Here is a 24,156-nt window from a genome sequence, read left to right as displayed (position 1 = left end):
TTTTGGAGAGTTACAGTTATAAAATTTACTAGATGTATGAAAGTAGATTTGTATAGAATAAAATAAACATGTAGGTACCATTTATAAAATATATTAATAAAAAAATCTCTTTATGTACCTCTTTACCTAATACATACATATGTCATGTACTTTAATTTTTTTGTACCTCCTGTACGTATGTACATAGTAGTACATACATAATAGGAAGTCTGGTTTTGTTTGTAGACCTCTGTAAAAGAAAGCACGGACATAAGACAGACATCTTTAAAAGAGAAAAATGACCAAGTCCCTTGGGCTTTCTTCATATCCAGGTTTGACTGTAAATAAATTATTGTAGTAAATCAAACCCCCAAACAAGTTTTATTTTTGGTAAATTAAAAAATCACAGGACAGTTTGTGAGATGTATTTCCAGTTTTATGCATATAAATAAATGGCATATGACAAATTACTCTTTGGATTTATGCCAAAAAGTAATTCTGCCAAAACCATCAAGAGAAGTCAGTGGCCTTATGCTGTAACTAATTCGTTTCGTAAATTTATTCGTATCGTACGAGAGGGAACGAGAGCGAAATATGGTATTGATTGCATTTGAATGAGATGGATATATGACGAATGAACGAACTTACGAAACGAAATTGTGACAGAATAAGCTTGCAGCACAAAGTATCACGCTGTGTGAAAAATGATGGAATAATAACAAAATAGTGAGATTGTGTATATGAACAAATATTGCATTTAGATTATGATTTTATTCAATATTACCCTAAGAAAAAAAATGTGAACAATTGCAATTTAGTCAAAATAAACCAAATTTACAATCAAGTTCACAAACACATATTGTGTGGAATATAACATTCATATACCTAATGTGTTTATTTTAAAAATGATATTCAAGCAATCAAGAAAAACGGTTTGTAATGTGATATTTTTTTATTTACAGATTAATAATAAATATTACAGGTGAAATTATTGTTTATGTTTGAGTTATGTAACAAACCTTAGGACAGACATAAAGGTGCTGTTACCTACCCACTCGTACATACAACAAACTGATACGAGTGTCTTGTGTCTTGTCACTAGCTATTGCAGTAAGTGATAATGTACCGAGCAAACATTCAATGTGATAAGTGTTAACTGGCTCGAAATGTTTTCCATTTTAATTGAGTGTGCGGGTTGAATTACTGATGTTTTCCATTGTTACTGATATCCGAGCGGGGTACAGAGTAGAAAAATTATAGCGGTCGAGATTGAAAGTGAAAAGTTTTGAGTTTTGTCTACCTGTAATTGTATTATCAGCCTTATCACGTGATATGAAAAGTTTGCTGATTGTCTAAGTACTTCAAGGTGAGAAAATCTGATAGCCAACTTAGATATCGAAACAAATAGATAGTGTAGGTAGATAAATCATTAACACGGTATGAATTTAATCACAAAATTATTTAAAATAAAAAAAAAATATTTATTGCTTTTTTTATAGGTATTACTCGTATTTTTATGCACCGTTTGGTTTCTTAAAGTCATGATTAATATGTGTGTTTTTTTTTCATTATTAATATTGACCAGTCATCCTTTCATATCATAATGATGATAATTTTAGACTAAAATGTTTGTTTATAATGTTTTAGGATTTTAAATTATTTGTTAATGAGGAAGTTCAGGGGTTTTTTTATTTTATTATTTGTTAATAGACTATCAACCTAAGCCAAAAAAAGTATGTATTGTGTTATCATCGTTACGAATTTTTAAAGTTTCGTAATTTTTTAATTACTACACACTTGACTTCACTTGTTCTATTCTATGAGTTGTCCTGATTGGTGATTTGGCTTCCTGAAAACAGGAAATCTATCACAACACTCTATCGTTGGTTGATTTAGAAAAACTTGTGACGTCATTCAAAGTAGTTCATATTTTAAAAAATCATTCCTCATTCTGTTAAAATTATTGTTATACAGGTGGGCCTTAACTGTGTTCGCAGTTTGTTTCGTTATTTTTTTTATCAGTACATAGGGCCAGCGCGGTGCGAAGGGTAGCATTAGATGCGCTATTTCGTGGAATTTTTACTCGCCATTCTTACTAGCCATTCACGGGAAAGCAGTGTGCATTTTGTGTTCGCGCATATTACGTAAACAATTATTCCGTGATGATTTCAAGACGAATGTACCGGGCTCACAAGACATCAGTCAAGCACCAAGCGCACAGTCTATTCAGGAATTGATCAAAATGTTTAAGACAACCGGCTCAGCAGTAAGAATAATGAATGAAGGCCACCCGAAGTCGGCGAGGATACCAGAAGTTATTCAGCGTGTTAGTGAATCAGTAAGTAAGGAAAATCCGCAACAATCAACTCGCAAGAGAAGTCAAGCCTTAAACAACAAGAGGATCACTTTACGAAGAATTTTACGCCACGGTTTACATCTAGAAGCCTATAAAATTTAACTGATGTAAGAGTTGAAGCCGAATGATACCTTTCATTGACCGTTTAAAGGAGATGCCCCTACGGAGCCCGGATCTCAGCCCGTGTGATTATTTTTTGTGAGGATACTTAAAATCAAGAGTCTATGAAGATAATCCAACGACAATAAATCAGTTAAAACGAAACCATCCCACGGGCAACTTTTTTTGAGAATTTGCGAATCCGCCTTAAACAATGTAAACAAGTTGGTGAAAACCACTTGGATAATATAATTTTTAAAACTTAGATATTATTAAAATTTCCATTTATTGTAGTTTCTGAAAAAATAAATAAAACATTTGAAAGTTCTACAATTATTAAATTATTGGTAATTGAAACTAGGTTTACATTTAAGGCCTACCCTATAGAACAAAATTATTAGTTCCTTTACCTAATTGTACAAATGAAAAGTTAGGCAACCTACAGAAAAAAAAGATTGAACTGATAAAATCTAGATTTATCGCAACAGAGCGAAAACTTTTTTGAGAAGGAAATATGGAAATCTGTGGATGTAAAAAATCTTTTCTTACAAGGAGTAAAAATTAGATCTTTTATTTGTATGGCAAAGTTTCTCGAAAATGTAAAAAAAAATAATAAAAATAAACCACTCAACAAGTTTTTCCGAATAAGCCATTAATAGTGTTGTGATAGACTTCCGGTTTCCAGAAAGTCAACTCACCAATCAGCAGAACTTGTGGCAACATGGCCGGAGTAATAACAAAACTTTAAAAAAAGGTTGAATGCTGTCAAAATGCGATCTCTCGGGCGAATTTGTGGTAAAACGATGTATGATTGGTGCACAAATGTCGAGATCCGTGAACTATGTAAGGCTGAGACTTGCATTATCTACAGAATCAAGGAAGGGGTGCTGCGTTGGATTGGACATGTAGAGCGAATGGACAGCGAAAGAACGGCTAAAAGGATCTAAAAATGTTGATAGATGCAGAAAACGAGGAAGACCAAGAAAGACATGGAACGATCAAGTCTATCAAATACTTAAAGATGGACATGTCAAGAGTAGGAATAGTCAGCGTGCGTGTATGAGAAGATGTATGAATGTAGAGGAAGCAAGGTCTGTATGCTAAGACAGAGTGATATGGCATTCTATCTTCTCTGCCTACCTATACGGGGAAACGGCGTAATGGTTTGTTTGTTTGTAAAAAATCATAGCGCTGATAATACGATTCATAAAAATATACATTTTTTTAATAAAAAAAAATTAAAAATCCACTGAACTTCCTCATTGAGCAGTAGAATTTTTTATTTATTTATTTAATACTTCACAAAAATATATTACGAAATTGAATTTACAATGTATTTCTCACTAGGAAAACCCGTGATATATATATTTTTTACAAAATAAATTGTTTTAGATTTTTTACATAGATATACAGAAAATAATTTAATTCAAATACCAACACATTGTTACAAGTATCAACTAAGTGTAGGTAGCTTAGCTTGGATTATAGGAATTATAGGGTGACTATAGTTTCCGGGTTGATTCCATTTCTGTCCATTAACATAATTTTTATTTTCTGTTTGAATTTTGAATATGCTGATATGTCACGAACATTTTTTGGCAAACTGTTGAAGGATTTGACCATAAGACGTTCTCATTCTCGGCACCGGCTGCAGTTCTTCAATGGCTTCCCGGGTTCCTATGTTTTTGGCTTTGGTATTGGTCTTGTGATTGAACCAATACCCTTACCTAGTAGAAATAAAAAGGGCTACAAAAGTTACCTGACTCCACAGCAGCTTAGTTATATTTTAATTACCACCGCAAAATCATTAATTTATTCTTAATGACATGAGGTCATGGAATTAAGAATAGTCCAGAAGGAGTGTAGAATCATATTTGAATACATCGGACTGTGTCCCATAATCCCCCCATTATGCCCCACTTTCGCCGCGCGCATTCGTGATGTCGCCGCGTAATGTTGCACGATGGGAAAATATATAATTATAACACAAATGTAACGTAAAAAAAAGCAATCTGTTAATTTCTCTAAAATTTTATTGTGCATGCTGAAATATTGATTGACACAACAGAGTAGATAAGTAAAGGGTCATTTAATAAGAGTAATTGAATGAATGAACTTTGAAATTAAAATATAAAACAAAATTTATTTTACATAGAACGGATATTTTTACATCATGTTAAATAATATTTGATGTTTTAAAGATAAAGTCGGTCAAATGTCTACCACACAGAGTTGTTTAATCCGAGGTCCAACTTTCATTAGTTCTCTCATTAGATGAGCAAAGTAGGGTAAGCAAAATTTACTACCCTGGCAGCACTACCGAAATGTTTATTTTGTTTCTTCGACAATTTGACAGATGGAAAAATAATTCAATTTTTAAGTAATGCATTTGCTACTTAAACATTCGTTTGCTAATTACACATGAAATGTGATACCATCCTGTTTCTTTAAGATCCTAGCAGTATTTCTACACTTTAAAAGGATACAACATGGCATAGTGGAATTCAAATCAGGAGTTGCGTACTGAGCGACGTCTACAAAGAAACTAATGGGTCAAAACGTAAACCTACTCATTTATGAGTAGTTTAGTCGCCTTCTGTTTGATGTGCGTATGCGGTTTCTGGACTATTCTTAATTCTATGTATGAGGTATTCAAAATACCAAAGCCATAATTTAAAAAAGGAATTTTTTTTTGATAACTTATCAATACTTTCCTAAAAGTAAACCCAGTGTTTATTTTATTAATAGATAATAATGTAATTTTAAATGTAGACACAACACAATGTCGTTTATTTATTTATTGACAATAAATCAATGGGATTAATTAATGTCGTATCAGTGCAGTGAAATACATTATGAGTATATCAGAAGAAACATTAATTTAATAATTATACAAAATAATCACTAAGGTCGGTGTTACTCAGATTGTTATTCCCATGTAGGTACTGTATACCTACCTATTAGTTAAGTACGAGTACTAACAATGGAATTCTCAGTCAACCAGTTGTCATGTTTGAGTTACATGTGATGATAATTACCTATCTAATAATTATAGTTTAGCCTTTATGTTTGAAATGACATAATTTGAGTGGAGGCTGTGTGTACATTACAATCCGTTGAATCTAGAGTTTAGAGAACATTTATGGATAAAAAATACTAGTGAAACGTTTACAATATCGTTTTTTTATAAACCGTGTAACTTAAAGAAAAGAACAAACAGTAAAATATAATTTTAAAAAAACATTATTTTACTAATTGAAAGTAGTATTCTGTGAATTTGTTACAAGATGGTTTTTTTGTTAATTGGTTTTCTCTTTTGAATAAGTTAGTTATATTATACTCCTTAAAGTCTGTGTTTCTTTTTTGATTGATATATGTTAGAGACAAAAGACTTATTGTAAAGTTTATACATTATTACTTGACAGGTGTAATAAGCGTTGCCATATAAAACATAAGTCATAATTAAAGATGGTGTCGGGATGCTTACACTGGGGTGTGGCGGGAGCGGGGATGATGAGCCACGACTTTGTGACGGCTGTTGCGACCCTACCTGCCTCGGAACACCGGGTATTAGCAGTCGCCGCCACGAACCCAGATAAAGTAAAGGATTTTGCATCCTTACATAATATAAAGAGCGCCTACGAAGGATACGATAACCTAGCTAAGGATAAAGATGTTGGTGAGAACACAATTTAAATTTATTTTGAAAATGTGAATGGAGTCAGCAGGATATCTATTTGATTTTTATATTATTTCTGCGCAGTAAAAATTCAATGTAATTTTATCTGATGGAAATCTTTTAGTTAAAAAACAAGTGACAAGAATGTCATTCAACCAGCATAAAAAATACAGTAAGTATAAAAAACAACAATTATAAAAGAAGTAAACATGTTATTATTTGTCTTGTAGGTATTGTCCATGCTTTTATATTTATTCCATCTTTGTGTGTATATTTTCGTATTCAATTTCATTTACAATGTCAATAAATATTTTTCACAAATATAAATATTAAAAGATGTCTTTCATATTGTAATATAAAATCTGAAAGCAGACTCTGATTTAGTTTTGTTTTCCAAAATGATTGATGAATTTAATAACCTTCTAGTCTGAGACATAATCCATAGATGTAACCTTTTTTCTTGATAGATATTGTTTACATCGGAGTGATCACTCCTCAGCACTTCGAGGTTTCCAAACTGATGCTGGAACATGGGAAGCACGTTTTGTGTGAAAAACCCATGTGCATGAACTACAAGGAAGCCAAATCACTAATCGACATTGCAAAGCAGAAGAAATTATTTTTCTTGGAAGGAGTGTGGTCACGATTTTTCCCAGCATATGAATCTCTGGATAAACACATACAATCTGGATCCATGGGGGATGTATTACAAGTTAACATACAGTTTGGAGTGCCTATCAGTGAGAAGGAACGACTGTCGTAAGGAAGAACTTCTATTTAGTTTTATTATTAGAATAAGTACAAATTAGTTTTCCTAAATCCAATTTTACTTGGAATTGAGGCTCCAGAAGTAAAAAGCGGGAGGACTCCGGTACTGTAAATAAGGACTGCTGAACATGACTATTGTCTCTCGAGTTAGGCAAGCGAAAAAAATATTTTCATAGCATGGCTATTTTTCAAATATTGAAATTGTGCATATTTATACAAATTTAACTTTCCTAATCCGATGTGAAAATGTCCGTTTGAAGATTACGAAAAATACGACTTCATCATTTTTTAAATAAGAGAGATATTTCAAGTCTTGTATCCTATGTAGACTCATGTTACATCATAGCCACACAAGAGTTGAATAAATTGAGACTAATATAAGGTTGAAATTAGTAATTCACTTACTGTTGTAGGTTTAAGGAGTTAGGCGGTGGCACTGTTTTGGATCTGGGTGTGTACGGGATCCAACTGGCGCAGCTAGTGTTCAAGGCCGACCCTGAGAAGGTGGTCTGCGGGGGGCACCTCGGGCCCACGGGGGCTGACGAGTCCATGTCCTGCGTACTGGCCTACACCGAGGGCCGCACCGCCACCCTCACCACACACTCCAGGGTCCTGTTAGCCAACGAGGCTGTCATCGTAGGGACTAAAGGAACGTTAAAGGTGTATATTGTTATATCAATCGATTCAGAGAGGGGCGAAAACTAGAATAAGTTGATGGTACTTTTCTTCTTCTTTTTTTCACACCCGATCCTAAGTGGAGCATGCGGACATCACAAGACCCCTTCAGGAGAACCTATTGCCAGCCAGCACTCTCGCCTCCTTCCGATTCGATCCGACGTTCCTTAGTTCCGCCAAATAATGCTGAAAGATTGTCATAGGCGGCCTTTCAGGACGGCAGGATCTAGCAGGTATGAAGAAGAAGCAAATTGGGTTGAGGCTCTCCTGAGGCATCCGCAGCACGTGTCCAGGCCAAGTCTACTGCAGGACCCTCAAAACGCTTTTCAATTTTTTTCAATTTCAATTTATTTATTTTAAATATAACATATACATTACAAAAATATATTCAATACGTACATATTATAAAAAAGGAAAAAAAATACACGAAAGAGACTCATGTCAAAGGAGTCGAAGAATCCTGCTCCGGAAAACCCCTTCGGATACATGGAACAGATCAATATCCAGAGCGATGTTGTTCAACATAGTGGTAGCTCTTCCAACAGGCATAACCATAGGCAGGTTGGTCCTGAATATCGGAATATGAAACAATCTATGCTGACGCTGTCTTAGGTAATTATCAGGAACATACAAACCAATGCTCATCATAATTTCAGAATTATCGATCATACCGCGCAACAATCGATAAAAATGTGTGGTCAAATACACATTCCTTCTAGTCTCTAAACTGTTGTAGCCAAGCATACCCTGGAGAAACTCGGTCGGGTAGAGCCAAGGATAATACCCGCACTCTCTCATGTAGAGATATCTCAGAAACTTCTTTTGGATTTTCTCTATCATAAGAGAGTACTTCAGTTCATGTGGCCCCCAAATCATCGAGCCACTCTCGAGTCTACTTCGCACCAAGGAGTTGTAAAGAGTTCTCAGTACGCGGGTATTTTCGAAAACCCTGGCAGTACGCAGAACAAATCCTAACATCTTCAATGCATCACCACTGATTGTCTCTATGTGTTCATGAAATGTCAGAGTGCTTACAAATCTAACGCCCAGATCCTTAACATTCGATGTTCGTATCAGATTCTGGTCATTCATTTTGTAGCGAAAAAAAAGAGTTTTTTGGGCCCTAGTGAAGGACGTGACCGAACACTTGGAAACATTAAACCCAAGTTTGTTTCGCCTTCCCCATTCAGATATATTAGATATATCCGCTTGGAGAAGACGAAAATCGTCAGAAGTTGTCACCTTTAAAAACAGTTTTAAGTCATCCGCATGTCATCCGCATGCTTGTCATAGTACTGACCGTGCATATTTAATTGGCCACAAATTGACTGAACTGCTACATCCCATGCATTGTTCAACATACCCAAAAGTAACGTATCTAAGAATTCTCATATTAATCGGGAAATTCGCTTGTTAAATACTGCTTCAAGATATGAACGGTTTATTTACACACTCTCTTTATATTACTTAAGAAGTTTGATGATGTTCGATAGTTTTGTTTTCTTTTTATTTCAGCCTGCAGACAGGTAATAGAAGAAATGTTGAGTTCAACTGTAATAAATGTAATTGAATAAAAAATTTCAGCTGAAGGATTTCTGGGCGCCGACGATATTCCAAGCGTCAGCAGCTGACATTACGGAGTGGGACCTTCCTCAGGGAGCACATCGCTTCAACTTCCACAACTCTGCGGGACTTAGTTACGAGGCTGAGGAGTGTCGAAAGTGTATTAAATCTGGTGAGTATCTTTACACGAATATTGGTACAATATATTATGTAAGTATGTAATTAAATTTGCATCCCTTAATTCTGTCAATAATGCTTGTATCAGCCTTGAATTCTGCATGGCCACTTGCACTTGTCAGAGGGATTGCAATTGAACAGCATTCAGTTTGCCTTTATGTTTGTTTTATTAATCCCATGTATCTTTTCCATACATTAGGGTCGGTACCATGACTATTGTGAACTACTAATTTCGACCCCGGGGATGAACATTTATCCGCCAAGATCAGTACACTTTCCGCCTGTTCCCAGCACTTATAACATACTTCTCTGGGCTTTGTTGTCACCTGTCACAATGGTTTTTGTTTTAATTTTAGGGCCATTTTCACAGCTAATTTTGTTCTTGTGTTTCAGGTTTGTTAGAAAGTCCGAAACTGACCCACAGTGAGAGCCTTTCTTTGGCAAAAATTGAAGATACGTTGCGTAAACATTTAGGAGTAGTGTTTCCACAAGATTAAACTCAATATTTTGTTATGAACATATATGCATTTATTACATACTATTAAATAAGACATTTGTTACATAAAAAACATTGTAATTTTTTGGAATATAAAAAATAAATAATTTTTAACTATTGAATTTCTTGACAAAAATATTTGGCATTAAACAACAACTAGAAAGTCGGCAGAAAAATTGCATGGTAGGTATTCATTAGAAATAAATCATTTAGCAGTTACAAAATAAAAAATGATTCTACAAATTTGTATTGAAAAGTTATCCATTATTATTTTTTTAAATATATTATATTAAGGCATTTTTCAAAATATTTTAGAAAATTTATAAATTATAAATATAATCACTTTCCTCTGCAAATTTTTTGTTTTGTAAACAGATTTGCAACCACTCCAAACTCAAAACGAGAGGTTTCTTTACCAACCCACTTGCCTTGCGTAGTGTTTGATTTATAATTTCTTTATTGCAATACGCTGGAACCAGCATGTGCGTAATGCCTTCCTCAATGTTGGAATTTGTAATAATTCCACCAAAGAAGTTAACTTGGAAGTTCAATATACGAATGTGTCTCTCCGCTGCAATTTTCTCAGCTTCGGTAAGCGAGGAATAGTCGGCGATGATGTAAAAATGACACATGCGTAGGAAGGAGTGTGGACTAACTTCACCGAACAATTCTTTATCTATCTCTAAGAACTCAACCGGTAGAAGACGAACTCTTCCAATCTGAAAATTAAAATCAAGTACACGCATATAATTATTTCATTTCGTGGTAACTTTAATCTGATAATGCTACACAGAATTGATATGTGAGAGAACTTACTAAAAACTCGTAAGTCATCAAAATCACATACCAACTATAGGAGCAATTAGCAGTTATTTAAAAAAAAAAAGATAATGCCAAGAGTGAATTTGAAAAACAATGTTTTTTTTTACCCACTTCTTTCACAAATGTAAATATTACTTAACTAAATGTGTTAGGTGCTGATGAAGAGTTACCTATTTTATTCAACTATATTTTTCCATAAAAGAGCAAAAAAAATTATTTATGTACAAATATGTTTTGTTAAATTTTCAATTTCATATACCTACTTGAATTCCCTGCAAAACTTCAATCGCAGTTTTTTATTACGTGACAGACAATGTTTTCAACTATCACAACATGTAAGACGCACGATAAATCATAGGATTTTTGTCATTTTAAAATGCCTTATTTTTATCGATTAGATATTTTAAGGCTCAAAAAGTAGACAGATACTCACAATTTCTCCAACTTTCTTCATAGAATACTTGAGCGACGGAAGAGTAGCCGGTTCAGTGTAACTGTCACCGAACTGATCGTACTTTAGGGCAAACTGCTCGGCTACCTTCCGGGACCTCCCGAGTAAGTCCCTCGGAGTCCACTCGGGAAGTACTCCCCGAGCAACAAACTCTTCCCCCACGGAGTACAGAAACCAGTCAACACTCGTCACATTGTGGAACCCGGCCTTTATTATGTTGCTCACTCGGGGGTTTACATTTCCAGCCACAATGCAGAATGTAAAAGCTCCTAGAAAAAAATGTATGAATATATCTAATTCAAACAGCATTAGTTTATACAGTATAAAATCATTATAATCTTACAATTTTATTAGATGGGGTGACAAAAAGGAAAATCACATTATTTTATTTTGACAAAAATTTAAACATATTTTGTCTGCACAGAGTTATATGAACTTTATGAAAAATTAAAAATACTTTCATAAAATAAAGTTCAATTAACAGATATTACCGGCGCAATTAAGACTCATTAATTTAAAAATTGGTTATGGTTTAAAACATTATTTACATGTTCAATCTTTTAGATTAATAATATTAATTTTATTAGTCTTATATTTTAAAACGGTACATATTTATGATTTAACCAAAACATTATCTTTTAAACTTCAAAACCCGCACATTACTCAATTATAGAATGTTCGAGTTGGGGGTTTGTTACCTGGATTTTGAACTACTTTCCCTCCATTTTCCACTACTTTGATCTCCAAATCTGCCTTGGACACTTGGTTGTTCCCTGTAATGACGCACACTTCCTTCCCGGCGTACAGACTGGTAGACTCACATACGTGAGATGTATCAGCAGCCTTAAATTGGGACAAAACTTCTATTGACTTGGCTTTTTTCCTGGGAGATATACCTCCATCTTCCAGTTCATCTCCCCCTATGTGACGAGCTGTTAATTTTTCTACAATGTGAGAATTCTGGAAAAATATAAAGCAAGAATTAGGCAGATTATATTTAATTTTCATTTATGATTTAAATTAGTAATTACCAATTATTACTTTTGTGAGGACAAAAACTGGCCTCTTTAAAATATATGTAGCGTCAAATAATATGCATTGAGTATTTATTATTTACAACTTATATGAATATAATATTAAATGATTAATTAATCAAGGCAGATAATTGCAATTAAATTAATAAAAAGACATTAATCTATAAGTAAGGAGTAGAATCCAACGAAAAAAGAAATGGTTTTTTACTATAAAATACAAACGTATACTGTAGATAAATGACATATCATTAATATTTTTTTGTTATATATTTAAATATATTGAATACATTTATGAATAAGTATTTTTTTTGCATAACAGGTTATTACTTGTGACCGTGCATATATTTTTTAACTAAATTTGGTTACTCATCCTAACAAAATGCTTTCAATTACCTTGGTCAAATCTTGAAATTCTAGAGTTGTCATGCAGTCGTACCACGGTTTATCAAAACGAATCTTTTCTATTCTGGGGAACCTTAGGGTGAATTCAGTTTTAAAAGCATTACTGCGAACTAATTCTGATGCTTTGATCTGGGAAGAAAATGCAAATTAGTAGAGCGATGATATATGTAATTAGAATTATAGCCAATGTCATATGGCAAGTGATTTTTGAGTATGGTATGCGTTACACAAGTAAACAATATGTAATAAAAAGATATTAAAAATATATCACTGTTATTATTAAAATACTGATAAGTTTGCCATTTAGGGGTGTAAGACAGACGATACAACATCTCCCAAAATATTTACGTTGACTTTGGAAAATACCTTTAAGTACCTAAACTGAATAGGTAGAGACCTAAATATTGATGGGGAGAGACTTCACCACCTAAGATTTGCAGACGATACTGTCCTGATTTCTGAGAGCGTGGATGAGATGACTGGGGTGATTAATAATTTAAAAGTGGAATCTGCTGAAATTGGACTTGAGATGAATCTCAGTAAAACAAAAATAATGAAAAACATCAATACTAATGGCAGAATAATACCCGTAGACAAGGTTGACCACTATATATACTCGGGTCACAAAATCACTGTCGATAGGGATAATCAAACCAGTGAAGTAGAAAGAAGGATAGGTCTTGCTCGGGTGGCATTTGGTAAATTTAATTTCACATTTCGAAGCTCCATTCCAGACTTCCTAAAGACGAGTCCCGTCCTTAAATATGGCGCGGAGACTATGACTCTGACCGAGCAGTCTTCTCATAAATTTCAAGTTGCACAGAGAAGTATGGAACGCCTTATGCTTGGAATAAGATTAAAAGATAGAAAAAAAAGAATTGGATCCGCAGTCAAACCAAAGTATGCGATGTGGTGGAAGGGATCGGTTGGTTGATGTGGAAACGGGCAGGCCGTGCTGCTCAAATGTCTGATGATAGATGGACAAAGCGTGTTCTCGAGTAGAGACAGAAGAACAGGAGGCCCTGAGGATGCCCACCAATGAGATGGTCGGAGGATATTCGGAGGTTTGTCGGTAGACAATGAATGAGAACAGTGCAGAACCGGGAAAAGTGGAGACAGGAGGAGGCCTATGTCCTGCAGTGGACCAACATGGGCTGATTATGATGATGATAATTCATATATTATTACTTTTGTTGTAAGACATTCAGATAAAGCATGTGAATGGAAGAGTTCATCAAATTTCTAATTCTCTTTCCGTGGTTTCATCTTGTCTAGTGAATACCTACTAACCAACTCGGCATTACGACAACAACATTATCCATCACCCTTCTATTTCTAATAGACTACAAAAACACTAGTGTAAGAAATGTTAAATAATCTATTCTACGCCAAGAATGCTTGGAAAAAAAGGAGGAACAAAAATGTTTATACCTGCAGAATAATAGAATGTTTAGGTTCAATCCACAGATCGGGTTTTTCTTTGGTCCAACAGATGGAAGCGGGTGGTGCCCCCTTGTCCGGGGACCTCCAGTGCGGCTGCAGCTTCCCGCACAACTCCTCCGTCTCCTCACCACGGAGAGAGAGGGTCACTCTCCCCACTGAGTGAAACAGTGACGGTTCACTACCTGCAATGGCAAACATATATTTAAAAAAATTAAATTGCAGGTTTTGGATTGCATCGCTGCGTTCATCATTAAAGTTGACGTGACACGCTGTAATTCGATCAGAAATATTGTATTTTCAATATCAAAAACATTTTTCATTTTGTGGTATGACATTTTAGACTTGTTTATTTATAAATAAGTGTAGAAATATTGTACGTGAGAATGACACATGGCGACAACTTTAATGTGCGATGTTAATATAAAATTAAAACATGGACTATCGCTGTATTACCTATAAATAAAAAGAAAGAATCTTTTATTAAAAATATATTATTTCAGCAGAGATGAAAAACTAGTCTATTCATTTATAAGGTTTATTATTGGCTGGTTAAAATTACCACTTTACATTCACTATTCTGCCTATTTTTGGTCAGATATCATGGAATAATTGAAGAAATATGGACTTGATTAAACGCCCAAAGGGGTACTTTATTCAAAACATTATATTTTTTTAATATAAGTTTTGAGAAGGGAATGTGGAAATCTATTTCTAAGACTGATTAAACTAAAGTAATCCATCTACAGAGATATCTTTTTATACCTTCTTCAAGGGGAGGAACAGCAACAGCTAACAGAACACTGCTCACTAATCCATGTCTCTTATTCTCAGTATAATATCCTCCTATTATTAAGAGATCTAGCTCATTCATTGTTCCTTCAGTGTACTAAAAAAGAATTAAAAAACATTTAAATATAGCTAGCCACCCGCTAAAGCCATATTCAATTTTCAATTTCGATTTCAATTATGTTGTTAGAATGAAACATTTTGAAATATGACATGAAATACAATAAACATTGTTGTACATTTAAAAATATTATTCACAACTCTCTTCATTCTTTGATTCTGGTAAACGCACAAAATGGGGATATTGGTGATACGCAACTTACCTCGGGTTTTATTTTAAACCAACCACTTTTCCTACTGTTGGGTTTGTAGAGAGACAGCGTATTCTTAAGGACAATCCCTTCATCTTGGTCATCGATGGCCTTGTTCAGTGCGGATAAAACTTCGTCACTAAAACAATGTAAATACTTACATACACTTTTAAAATACCTAATAATTTATTCTGGAGGACCTAGAAAATAAAAGCAGATTTGTATTACCAATCTTGCGTTTGAACTCTTTTGCTATGGATGATCACACCTTCCTTGTCAGTAAATAAAGTATCAAGATGGGTAAGTCTCTTATGTAGAGGCACTCCTGTGAGAACAGCATCATTCAATAATAAAATATCGAAGCAGCAGAAGCACGGCTGATAAAAACTATTTTCTGTCATCTTTTTAACGTCAAATGTCATTCCTGAAAACTTCCAAACATTGTAATAAAATATTTGGTAACCCGAAATATTAAATTTAGGTAAGATTCTTAGTCCTGTACTATTATTTAACAGCGTATTTTTTAATACTCCTTACTTTATATGAAGGGTACAGGATATAAAGGATGAATGAATTCAGTTGAAATGCATTTAAATTACTCCCTACCATATAGTCCAGACAGTAACCAAAATTCAATCCCAATTTAAACCTATTATGGAAAATGAAATCCCAAAATACATAGATGACCTAAATATCAGTAGTTCTAATGGACCAGATAATTTAAGTAGTATAACTATTAAGTCTACTACTACCATCACGCCATTTCTCCGTAGGGGCAGGCAGAGAGAATGGACCACCACACACGTCTATCCTGGCATACATTCTTAGCTTTTTCCACATTCATACATTTTGTCATACATGCCCTGCGGTTCTGTCTGCTTTTGACATGACCAGACTTAAGATTTTGGTTTCTCTGATCATGACACGTCTTCCTCGGTAGTCCTCGTCTCACGTTACCGTTCATTTTCGCCATATTTACTTGTTTAACCATTATTTCGTCGTCCATTCGTTCTACGTGACCAAACCATCTCAGAGACCCTTCCTTAATCTTATCACTTATACTTGACTCAGATTTACACTCTCGCCTGATTTCATCATTCGTAACCCTGTCATACATTGATTTCCCACACATTCGTCTAAGAGATTGCATTTCAACTATTAAGTAATTAAAAATATTTATACTAACACCATTACTATATTTTTAATAATTGTATTATAAACTAATTTAAAATTTTGATTATAGCACCAATTCACAAATCGGTCTCTCCGTGCAAAACTGACAATAATATATAGAATTTCATGGAAATTAATTATCTTTTGTCAAATAACCAGTTTAGATTTAGATCCAATTGCAGTACAAAAGTACTCATCGAATATATACTGGCCTAGATGTGAATGTGAAAACTTTAACAATATTTTTAGATTTAAAAAAAGTATTTGATACTATAAACCATAGAATTTTAATAAGTAAATTGCGTAAAATTGACATAAAAAATGAGTGCTTGTTATTTTTTTAAAGTTAGTTATCAAATAGACTGCAATGTACCAGGATCGGAATTAATGTTAGTAATACTAAGACTGTTATACACGGAGCCTCACAAGTAACGGTTCTTGGACCTTTGATGTTTCTTATATATATTAATGATCTTTAATAATATAGCTGTCCCTGGTAAATTTGTTTCTTGTGCAGACGATACTGCAATAATTGTACTAAGTGATATCTGGGATAATACTGTCAAAAAAGCCAATAAATGTTTAACTATAATTAAAGACTGGTTAGATCGAAATCTTCTCTCACTAAATTTTAATAAAATACCGTTTATTCCATTTTATAACTCAAAATCATCTTCCCCTTCTTCCCTTAATGTAATGTTTCATAATAAATATTGTAATCTTGACATACGTAATAACTGTGAAAAAATTTAGTCTGAAAGGTGCATAAAATACCCAGGAGTAACAATAGACTGTCAACTTAAATGGGCTAATAATCTTGAAGTAATTATTAATTAACTAAGATATTTAACAGATGTGTTTAAACGGTTAAGTATTTATGCCCAGCAAAATACTATTAAAATGGTATATTATTCACTTGTACAGTCATCACTTTCCTATGGAATAATTGGATGGGGGGAGCTTTTAACAACCTCTTGCAGATTAAAACAAACTTATAAATATACAAGAACCTGCTTAATGTATATAGCCTATACTGTTAATCTAAAATAACTTTCATTAATACTGAATTATCGCTTTATTTCCAGCATTTAACAGACATACACTCTTTATACCCCTGTAAGCATTTTTTTTCTTCAACAATATTTTGAGTATACCCAAATACTTGCAGACTGGCTGGATTTTCTCCCTAGGGAGTTGTTCATTAATATGAATGAGAGGGAAAACATTTTCTCTAATGAGAGGGAAAACATTTTTGAGACCAGCCCATAGCAGGTCATAAGCCCTGTAAGTGCCTAGACTAACATATTCCCTTCTCAAAAATGTTTTCCCTTTCTGGTGCAAAAAAATAAAAAATAAAATATTGTTAAATTATCTGGAAAGTAGAGTAAAAATGTCAAATTTTATTCAACAGAAATGTAGATCATGTGAACTGCCGTCAGATGCCATTATTAGTTTACAACACATGTAAATTGACACCCTGTACCCTTCATATCCATAAAACATCAATATTTACATATAAATATTTTGAATTTACCCTTTGAACCGAATATTTTCTTGCTTTTATGCCATCCCATCATCTCTCCATCTAAGATAAAGCTTTGTACCGATGGATTTAATACATCCTGTAATTTTTTTGTGAGTAATCCATCCGAACAGAATGATTCTCCGAAGTTTGCTGTAAAATCAAAACCATTCCTCGAGAAGTATTTAAATTTTTTATCTTTCATATGGATTTGGAACCGTTCTCCGTCAAATTTCATTTCAATAAAGTACTGTTCATCTTTTTTAACGGTTTTTCTAATTTTAGTGATATCCAACTTTTCTGATAACATGGGGCGGAACGGTGAAAAGAGTTCTATTTCAATTTCATGCAGTCTTATACTTGGACTGTGAAGTGTCGCACATACCTGGAATATTTGCAAATGTTTCTAGTCAGTTACACAACAGCAAAAAGGGTCACGTAAAAGATATATCCGATGGCATCTTACTTTGGACAGACTGTTGCAAGAGTCGTACAAGTCCGGAGCGTCAGTATGGAAGCAAGTTAATATTCTCTGTTGCCCAATCGAAAGGTTGAGGTCTTTTAAAATAATTCTAATCAGCCATTTTTGCTGCAGAGCAGTCATATTGGAAACGAATTTTGTGAGTTCTTCATCTACACTCCCTGTAATATAAAATGCAAATTTTTCCATCATCAAAATTCAATACTACTTGTATGGAGACCTTTTAGCATATGAAGTAAATAACACTTAACTAAATGTTATTAAATATTTGTATATAACCACTTACCGACTTTTCTATGACTATCGGTTTCGAGACATACCCGTCTCTTCGTCAGGACACCAATTGAACCAACATGCGAAACCCACTATACATTTTCACCATAGTTGTTGCACAAAAAGATGAAACCAACACAACATGCATTTTAATAAGCACATGCACTGATTATATTATGAAAATATTCTATGTTGTTTGATGAATAGTTGAAAAAAGGGTAGAGGGGATAGAGGGAGGAGATGAGCTTAATGGGTTTAGGGTGACCATTACAGTGGAAAATCGTATAAAGGACTATATCGAAAACTTGTTTGATTATTGATCAAAGGAACATTATTTTTTAAAGCTTTTCTAATGTGAAATATTTCCATATTATTTACTTTTAACCCTTTATTATTTGTATGTAAGATTTTAACTCCCGTATTTTTATTGAAGTCACAATTTAAATTGATTGGCTGATTTGCGAATTCGGAGAAATTATTATTGTGAAGACACCTCATGTGTTCTTTAACACGAATATCAAAATTTCTTGATGTTCTTCCAACCTAAACTGAAGGACAAGAATTGTATTTTAATTGGTAAACACCTGAATGATTTAATAAACGATTTTTATCTTTATTATTAAGCAATTATTTATTAATATTGTTATTTGTACAAAAAGCAGGTTTGATATTATTTTGTAATTCAATCAGTGCATGTGCTTATTAAAATGCACGACGTGTTAGTTTTATATTTTTGTGCAACAACTATAGTGAAGGTGTATAGTGGGTTTTGCATGTTGATTTAATTGGTATCCTGACGAAACCGGTAGACATAGAAAAGTCGGTAAGTGGTTATATACAAATATTTAATAACATTTAGTAAAATATTTGACCACAACGGCTTTATATATTAATAATAAATAACACTTGTTTATTTATATATAAATATGTGTACTTTTTGAATAAACAATGATTTTCTTTACGCACTTGGTTTATTTTCTGCATTGAATTGTGCGATCCTGTCGAGGCTATCATTAACATCTTTAATGGAAAGTGTTCCAGTAGAACTGCATCTCGACTTGAGGACGTAGAAGGCTACATCTCCAAAATCCGCGATCATGCTTTGTGAAGAAGTCGGCGCTTTATAATTAATTAGCTTGTTCGCTTCATGTCCTTGCTTGGGAAGATTAAGAACTCGGATGTACATTTTAGCGAGTGCAGTTTCTTTTATTCCATACGCACTCCTCTCTCGTTCACATTTAGGTAGCAGCATTCTCAAAATTGGATAAAAATCTTTGCCCTAAAATACGTGTTTAGTTGTATTACAGTTTTAATTTTTAAAAGAACAAGAGCTGAAGAAAATTTGTATCTCACTAAACACAAGTTTATAGTTTAAATTTCGTAAAGAAAGATTACGCCTAAAATATGCAATGGCAAAAATTAATCATCAAAAGGAAATTTTTAAGAATCCCAACGATAAATCCTGATTGAAATATTTTTTTCATCCATAAAACCACAAACAGTAGAAGCTCTCTTACTCCCGCCGCCGCTTTAACCAGCTTCTTCTGGGAATGACTCGCGCCTAAAATATACGCGGACAAGTAGCAATGCTGAAATGTCCTGATTGATGCTTTGAAAACAATTAACATAAAGAACGTAATTTTGATGGTTGTAGCATCATTTGATGAAACACCAAAATCTACATTTGTCAAATCGTGGAAGAAAGCATGGCCTGACATTAAAGAAGTTGTTAAATCAAGTTTGGAGGACACTTCCTTGGAAAATGATTTCCTTGGAAACAAACACAGAACCTGAACCAGATGACAATGCAACTTTGCTAAAAGACTTAAAACTTCCCGAAATGAGTGATTTTCAACTTCGAGATGTTCAGGAATGGGTTCTTGAAGGCGATGACCCTCTTGAAAATGAAATGTTGAATGATGACGAGATGGTACAGACTGTTATCAACGAAGCACTAGAGGATGAGGAAGTGGACTGTGAGGAGTACGAAGAAGACAACACGGTTAGCCACGACGAAGGAAAAGAGGTTCTACAGGTGGCGGCGATGTACATTCAGCAGCAGAAGGATTCAACTGCAGTAGATGTAATGTTCATAAAAAAATGGAGGGACTTCACTTTTAAAAAGTCGATTCAACACAAGAAGCAGCATAAAATAACATAATTTTTGTGATGTGTGGCTTTTTCCTGTAGATATTTTTTACAGTTTGTGAAATGTTAATTTTTAATGTGCGAGTTTCTAATACAGAATAAAAGTTCCGTTTTCTTAGTGTTTTGAAAAAATTGTGTTTTTTTTCTTCCTTGCGAAAGTGTTTTTTTAAATGTGTTTTTCACTACCCTCTCTTTAACCGGCTTTTTCGTAATCCAGCCCTGGGTCGGTCCCATCAAGGCCGGTTAAGAGAGTGTCTACTGCAGATACTATACTAATGTTATAATTTCATATTCCCTTCTCAAATTTTTTTTTCCAAATCGTTGCAATAAATTTTATTGTAATTTTACATAAGAATTTCTTACCATATTTACGGATTCTTTTTTACGGAACTCATCAATGTATTTTCTCAAAATATCTACTCTACTTTTGATTACTTTGGTATTTTTAATTTTTTCACAGAGATCGCAGAATTCTTGGAACAATATTTGACTTGCGAAGTCTCCACTAGAAGCCTGGTTCTCATTCTGTAGACTCATTATAGATCTCTTTCAAATTAGAACACGAAATCTGAAAACATAAATAATTTCAATAAAGTAAAACAAAAAAGTAATTGGAGAAAATATTTTATTATCTATAATATTTATAAAGCTTCAAATTACAATGTATTTATTGAGGTACATTCTTGCAAGATCTGGGGCATCATTTTTATAGATTAAATGTAAATTAAAAGCAATATCCTTAGTTAAATCGAGAATTTCTGGATTCTGAGATACTATTTCTATTTTAACCTGCAAAGCTCGTTTATAGTATTCTGTAGCTTTTTGTATAATTCCTATTTGGTGGTAAGCTCGACCGATATTATACAACGATTCTTGTTGACCATCAGGGCCACGCAACTTTTCGTAATAAGATAAAAATGCGATACCCTGAACGACCAAAATGTGCTTATTGGTGGAAAACTTTTGACACGCCATGTGCGTCATGGTGATCCCCGCAAGTAAGGCGACGAGAGGAACTTTTTTCTCTTCGTAAAGCGTTATATATTCTTTAAGAGCGTACTTGTAGGAACCAGCCATTAAGCAATTATTTCCATGTAACACATACAAGAATCTGTCAAAATTTCCTAGGCGGACTAAGAGCCTCATGAGAAAACGATTGTGCCGGGTGTCATCCACTCTCTGAATCACGAGGTTTAGCATATTCCAAACTTTGGGCTTCTCAGGAAACTTTTGAACAAAATCTCTTACCACATTGTACGCGAAGTAGTAATCTTCATTACGTAGGCAAGCTATTAGACAAGTGAACTCCAAGATACTTCTGTATGGAGTAAACTTTTTACTTCCTAATGCAGCAAAGGTCAAATACTGCATGGTGCTATAGTGCCCGAAGTCTAGAGAGATCTGTAACATCTCTCTAAGGAGTTCCCATTCTGTCTGAAGCGATAGCTGGTTACTAGTCTCGTCAAAGGTTACATCATCAGCCTCTTCCATTTCTTCTCCTCTCGCTTCTCGCATCCCCTTCAAGAGATCCATGCAATCCTTAGATCGGAAAGCGGTGACTTCATCACGATTTCTGATCTTAAAAAAATGACGACTCAGTAATAACTGGCCGACTTTTAAATACCCATTTAGATCACCTATAGATTTGTATATTTGGCATCTTTCATAGAGCAATCCAGTGTCGAGTAAATCAGTTTGTGGGTTCTGCTCTAGAGCCAAACACGCTTCGTCCAGTCGATTACTGTCCTTAAGGATTTTGGATAGTTTCATTCTAGCTTCCAAGTGTTGCGGTGCAAGGCGAATCACAGTTCTGAAGGGTTCAATAGCCTCTTGAAAGCGACCGAGGGCAGTGAGGCTTTGTGCATATTTCAGCCAAACAGCCGGCAAGCTGAAGCGAGAACTCCTGACTAAAGGGTTCAACAGTCGCAAAGCGTCCTCGTGTCTACCTTCTCCGGTAAGAGCTTCTTCCACATCCAGGAATATGTCTCCAGCTGTTTCTGCATCTTCCTTCTCTAGAATAGTATTGATGAGGGATTCAATAAGGTTATAAGCTTTTAAATGTATGAGGCAAATGGCAAGTTTACTACGCAAGTCTATGGGAAGTTCATCCGGTATGGTACAGGAAACAATATGAGTTAACTCTTCCGTGACACCTTCTTCGCAGACAGTTTGTACTTCGGCTTCGATCTCCACCCCTCCTCTATCTACGAGGATGTTTAAACATTTCTCATACTGTTTTGTAGCTAAAAGAAGTTCCAAAACCAAATTAGTATCCTCTAGAGAAAATAATTCGGAACATTTCTCGTAGGCGATGTTCATGGCTTGCTGAGCTTTAAATATCTTGTTGTCAGCGTGATATTGTCGAGCGACCTTCTTGGCTATATCCAGGATAGTGGCTCCATCAGAGGGAGGCAAGATGCCCAAGAGGCGCATGTAACACTGCTGCGAAGTCAGGTTGAATGAGGGCGATATGAGTCCCTTCTCTTCCAACTCTTTCATGACTTCAATTCTTTTCAAGTGGTAAGGAATATGCTTGGGGTTGCCATTTATAGCTCTGGTGTAGCAGATAACTTCCTGTTTGGGATCTCCTCGTTCCTTGGACACAGCGGCGAGTCTCATCCACTGGTCAGATTCTGTGGGACTCAAGTGTGCGGCTATCAAGGAGAACTGTAAAGACTTCTCTGCGTCTTTTTCGTATATCTGAGCGAGGGTGTGGAATGGTTCTGCCGCAGTAGGAACCTGTCGGATAATTTCATAGCACATCTTCTCGGCCAGTTCCTTCTCTCCGCGAGCGTAACGGAGGTTAGCCTCTCCCATGAGACCCGACAGCGCGGGAGGCAGTTGGCGCCGGTTCCTGCGAGTAGTTTTAGCAGCTCGGGCATCTTCCTCCGATGTCTGGGTATTTTTACGCCCCTTAGAACCACTCGGCTGGTCAGTTCCCAAAAAGCCTTTGGAAGAATTCTCATCTCCACTTTCGTTGTTTTCTTCATCTTCAGCATCATTACTTTCACCCCATTGTTGAGAATATTCAGCGAAAGATAACTCACCATTCAGAAATTTATTAGTGAGCTCTCTTTCTAATTCATTTTGATCGTTATCGAAACCGACCTTCTTTTTATATATTTCCATTTACGAATATAATCAAAGCTGTGCTAATGGAAGACAGTCAAACCTTCGACGATTAATATCTCACCTTATTCTACGAAATTTTAAAATCATATAGGTTAGAAGATGAAATTTGATAAATCCAGTTAAACGTTTGAATTCAAAACAGCAATTTCACATTACTACTTCTGACTAATCTGTTCAAAACAAATCAAACAATTGACGCAAAGATTAAAAATTCAAAATACTCAAAAGGCTCAAAAACCCAAACCCAAAACATTCAAAGCATGACACCGTTTTTGACATTTCCTGTTATTCATAGAAAATGGCGAGCCGAAGCCAAGCGGGCACGTTTTGGCTATTCTGTGTGATCGTATATCGGAGTTCAATATTTTTCTATGAATTGGCTGATT

General features: G+C 34.7%; 3 protein-coding genes across 6 annotated transcripts; 1 reads left to right on the top strand and 2 right to left on the bottom strand.

The window, feature by feature from the left end:
- Positions 1–1,006: 1,006 nt before the first annotated feature.
- On the top strand, positions 1,007–9,865 carry LOC148272194 (trans-1,2-dihydrobenzene-1,2-diol dehydrogenase-like). Of its 3 annotated transcripts, none has more exons than XM_088240386.1 (6): positions 1,007–1,345; positions 5,860–6,113; positions 6,581–6,872; positions 7,295–7,541; positions 9,141–9,291; positions 9,690–9,865. In XM_088240386.1, exons 2-6 carry the CDS (start codon positions 5,903–5,905, stop codon positions 9,791–9,793), a joined length of 1,005 nt encoding a protein of 334 aa, XP_088096512.1. In that variant the 5' UTR covers positions 1,007–1,345; positions 5,860–5,902; the 3' UTR covers positions 9,794–9,865. The 3 variants fall into 3 exon arrangements, with proteins under 3 accessions (XP_088096512.1, XP_088096514.1, XP_088096513.1); XM_088240388.1 differs by having other exon boundaries at positions 1,115–1,345; positions 5,903–6,113; XM_088240387.1 differs by lacking the exon at positions 1,007–1,345 and adding an exon at positions 5,427–5,758.
- A 108-nt stretch (positions 9,866–9,973) lies between these two features.
- DNAlig4 (DNA ligase 4) lies at positions 9,974–24,035 on the bottom strand. Its single transcript, XM_088240383.1, has 13 exons — positions 23,832–24,035; positions 21,002–21,206; positions 19,457–19,769; positions 18,203–18,378; positions 17,749–18,121; positions 15,270–15,465; positions 15,054–15,180; positions 14,707–14,830; positions 13,933–14,126; positions 12,493–12,630; positions 11,764–12,025; positions 11,048–11,334; positions 9,974–10,511 (listed from the first exon to the last, which is right to left on the bottom strand). Exons 2-13 carry the CDS (start codon positions 21,173–21,175, stop codon positions 10,113–10,115), a joined length of 2,763 nt encoding a protein of 920 aa, XP_088096509.1. The 5' UTR covers positions 21,176–21,206; positions 23,832–24,035; the 3' UTR covers positions 9,974–10,112.
- On the bottom strand, positions 18,016–24,061 carry LOC148272192 (general transcription factor 3C polypeptide 3). Of its 2 annotated transcripts, XR_015824907.1 has the most exons (5): positions 21,299–24,061; positions 21,002–21,206; positions 19,457–19,769; positions 18,203–18,378; positions 18,016–18,121 (listed from the first exon to the last, which is right to left on the bottom strand). XR_015824907.1 is itself a non-coding variant. In XM_088240384.1 (1 exon), the coding sequence occupies exon 1, from the start codon at positions 23,765–23,767 to the stop codon at positions 21,290–21,292; it is 2,478 nt and encodes an 825-aa protein (XP_088096510.1). In that variant the 3' UTR covers positions 21,250–21,289. The 2 variants fall into 2 exon arrangements, 1 of the variants encoding a protein (XP_088096510.1); XM_088240384.1 differs by lacking the exons at positions 18,016–18,121; positions 18,203–18,378; positions 19,457–19,769; positions 21,002–21,206 and having other exon boundaries at positions 21,250–23,767.
- Between the last annotated feature and the right edge of the window lie 95 nt (positions 24,062–24,156).

This window comes from Micrasema longulum, unplaced genomic scaffold (assembly GCF_059751315.1).
Source record: "Micrasema longulum isolate JH-2025_06_02 unplaced genomic scaffold, ASM5975131v1 h1tg002442l, whole genome shotgun sequence".
NCBI classification, from domain to species: domain Eukaryota; kingdom Metazoa; phylum Arthropoda; class Insecta; order Trichoptera; family Brachycentridae; genus Micrasema; species Micrasema longulum.
The sequence above is the reverse complement of the archived record's forward strand: the minus strand, read 5'-3'. Positions and strand labels throughout refer to the sequence as shown.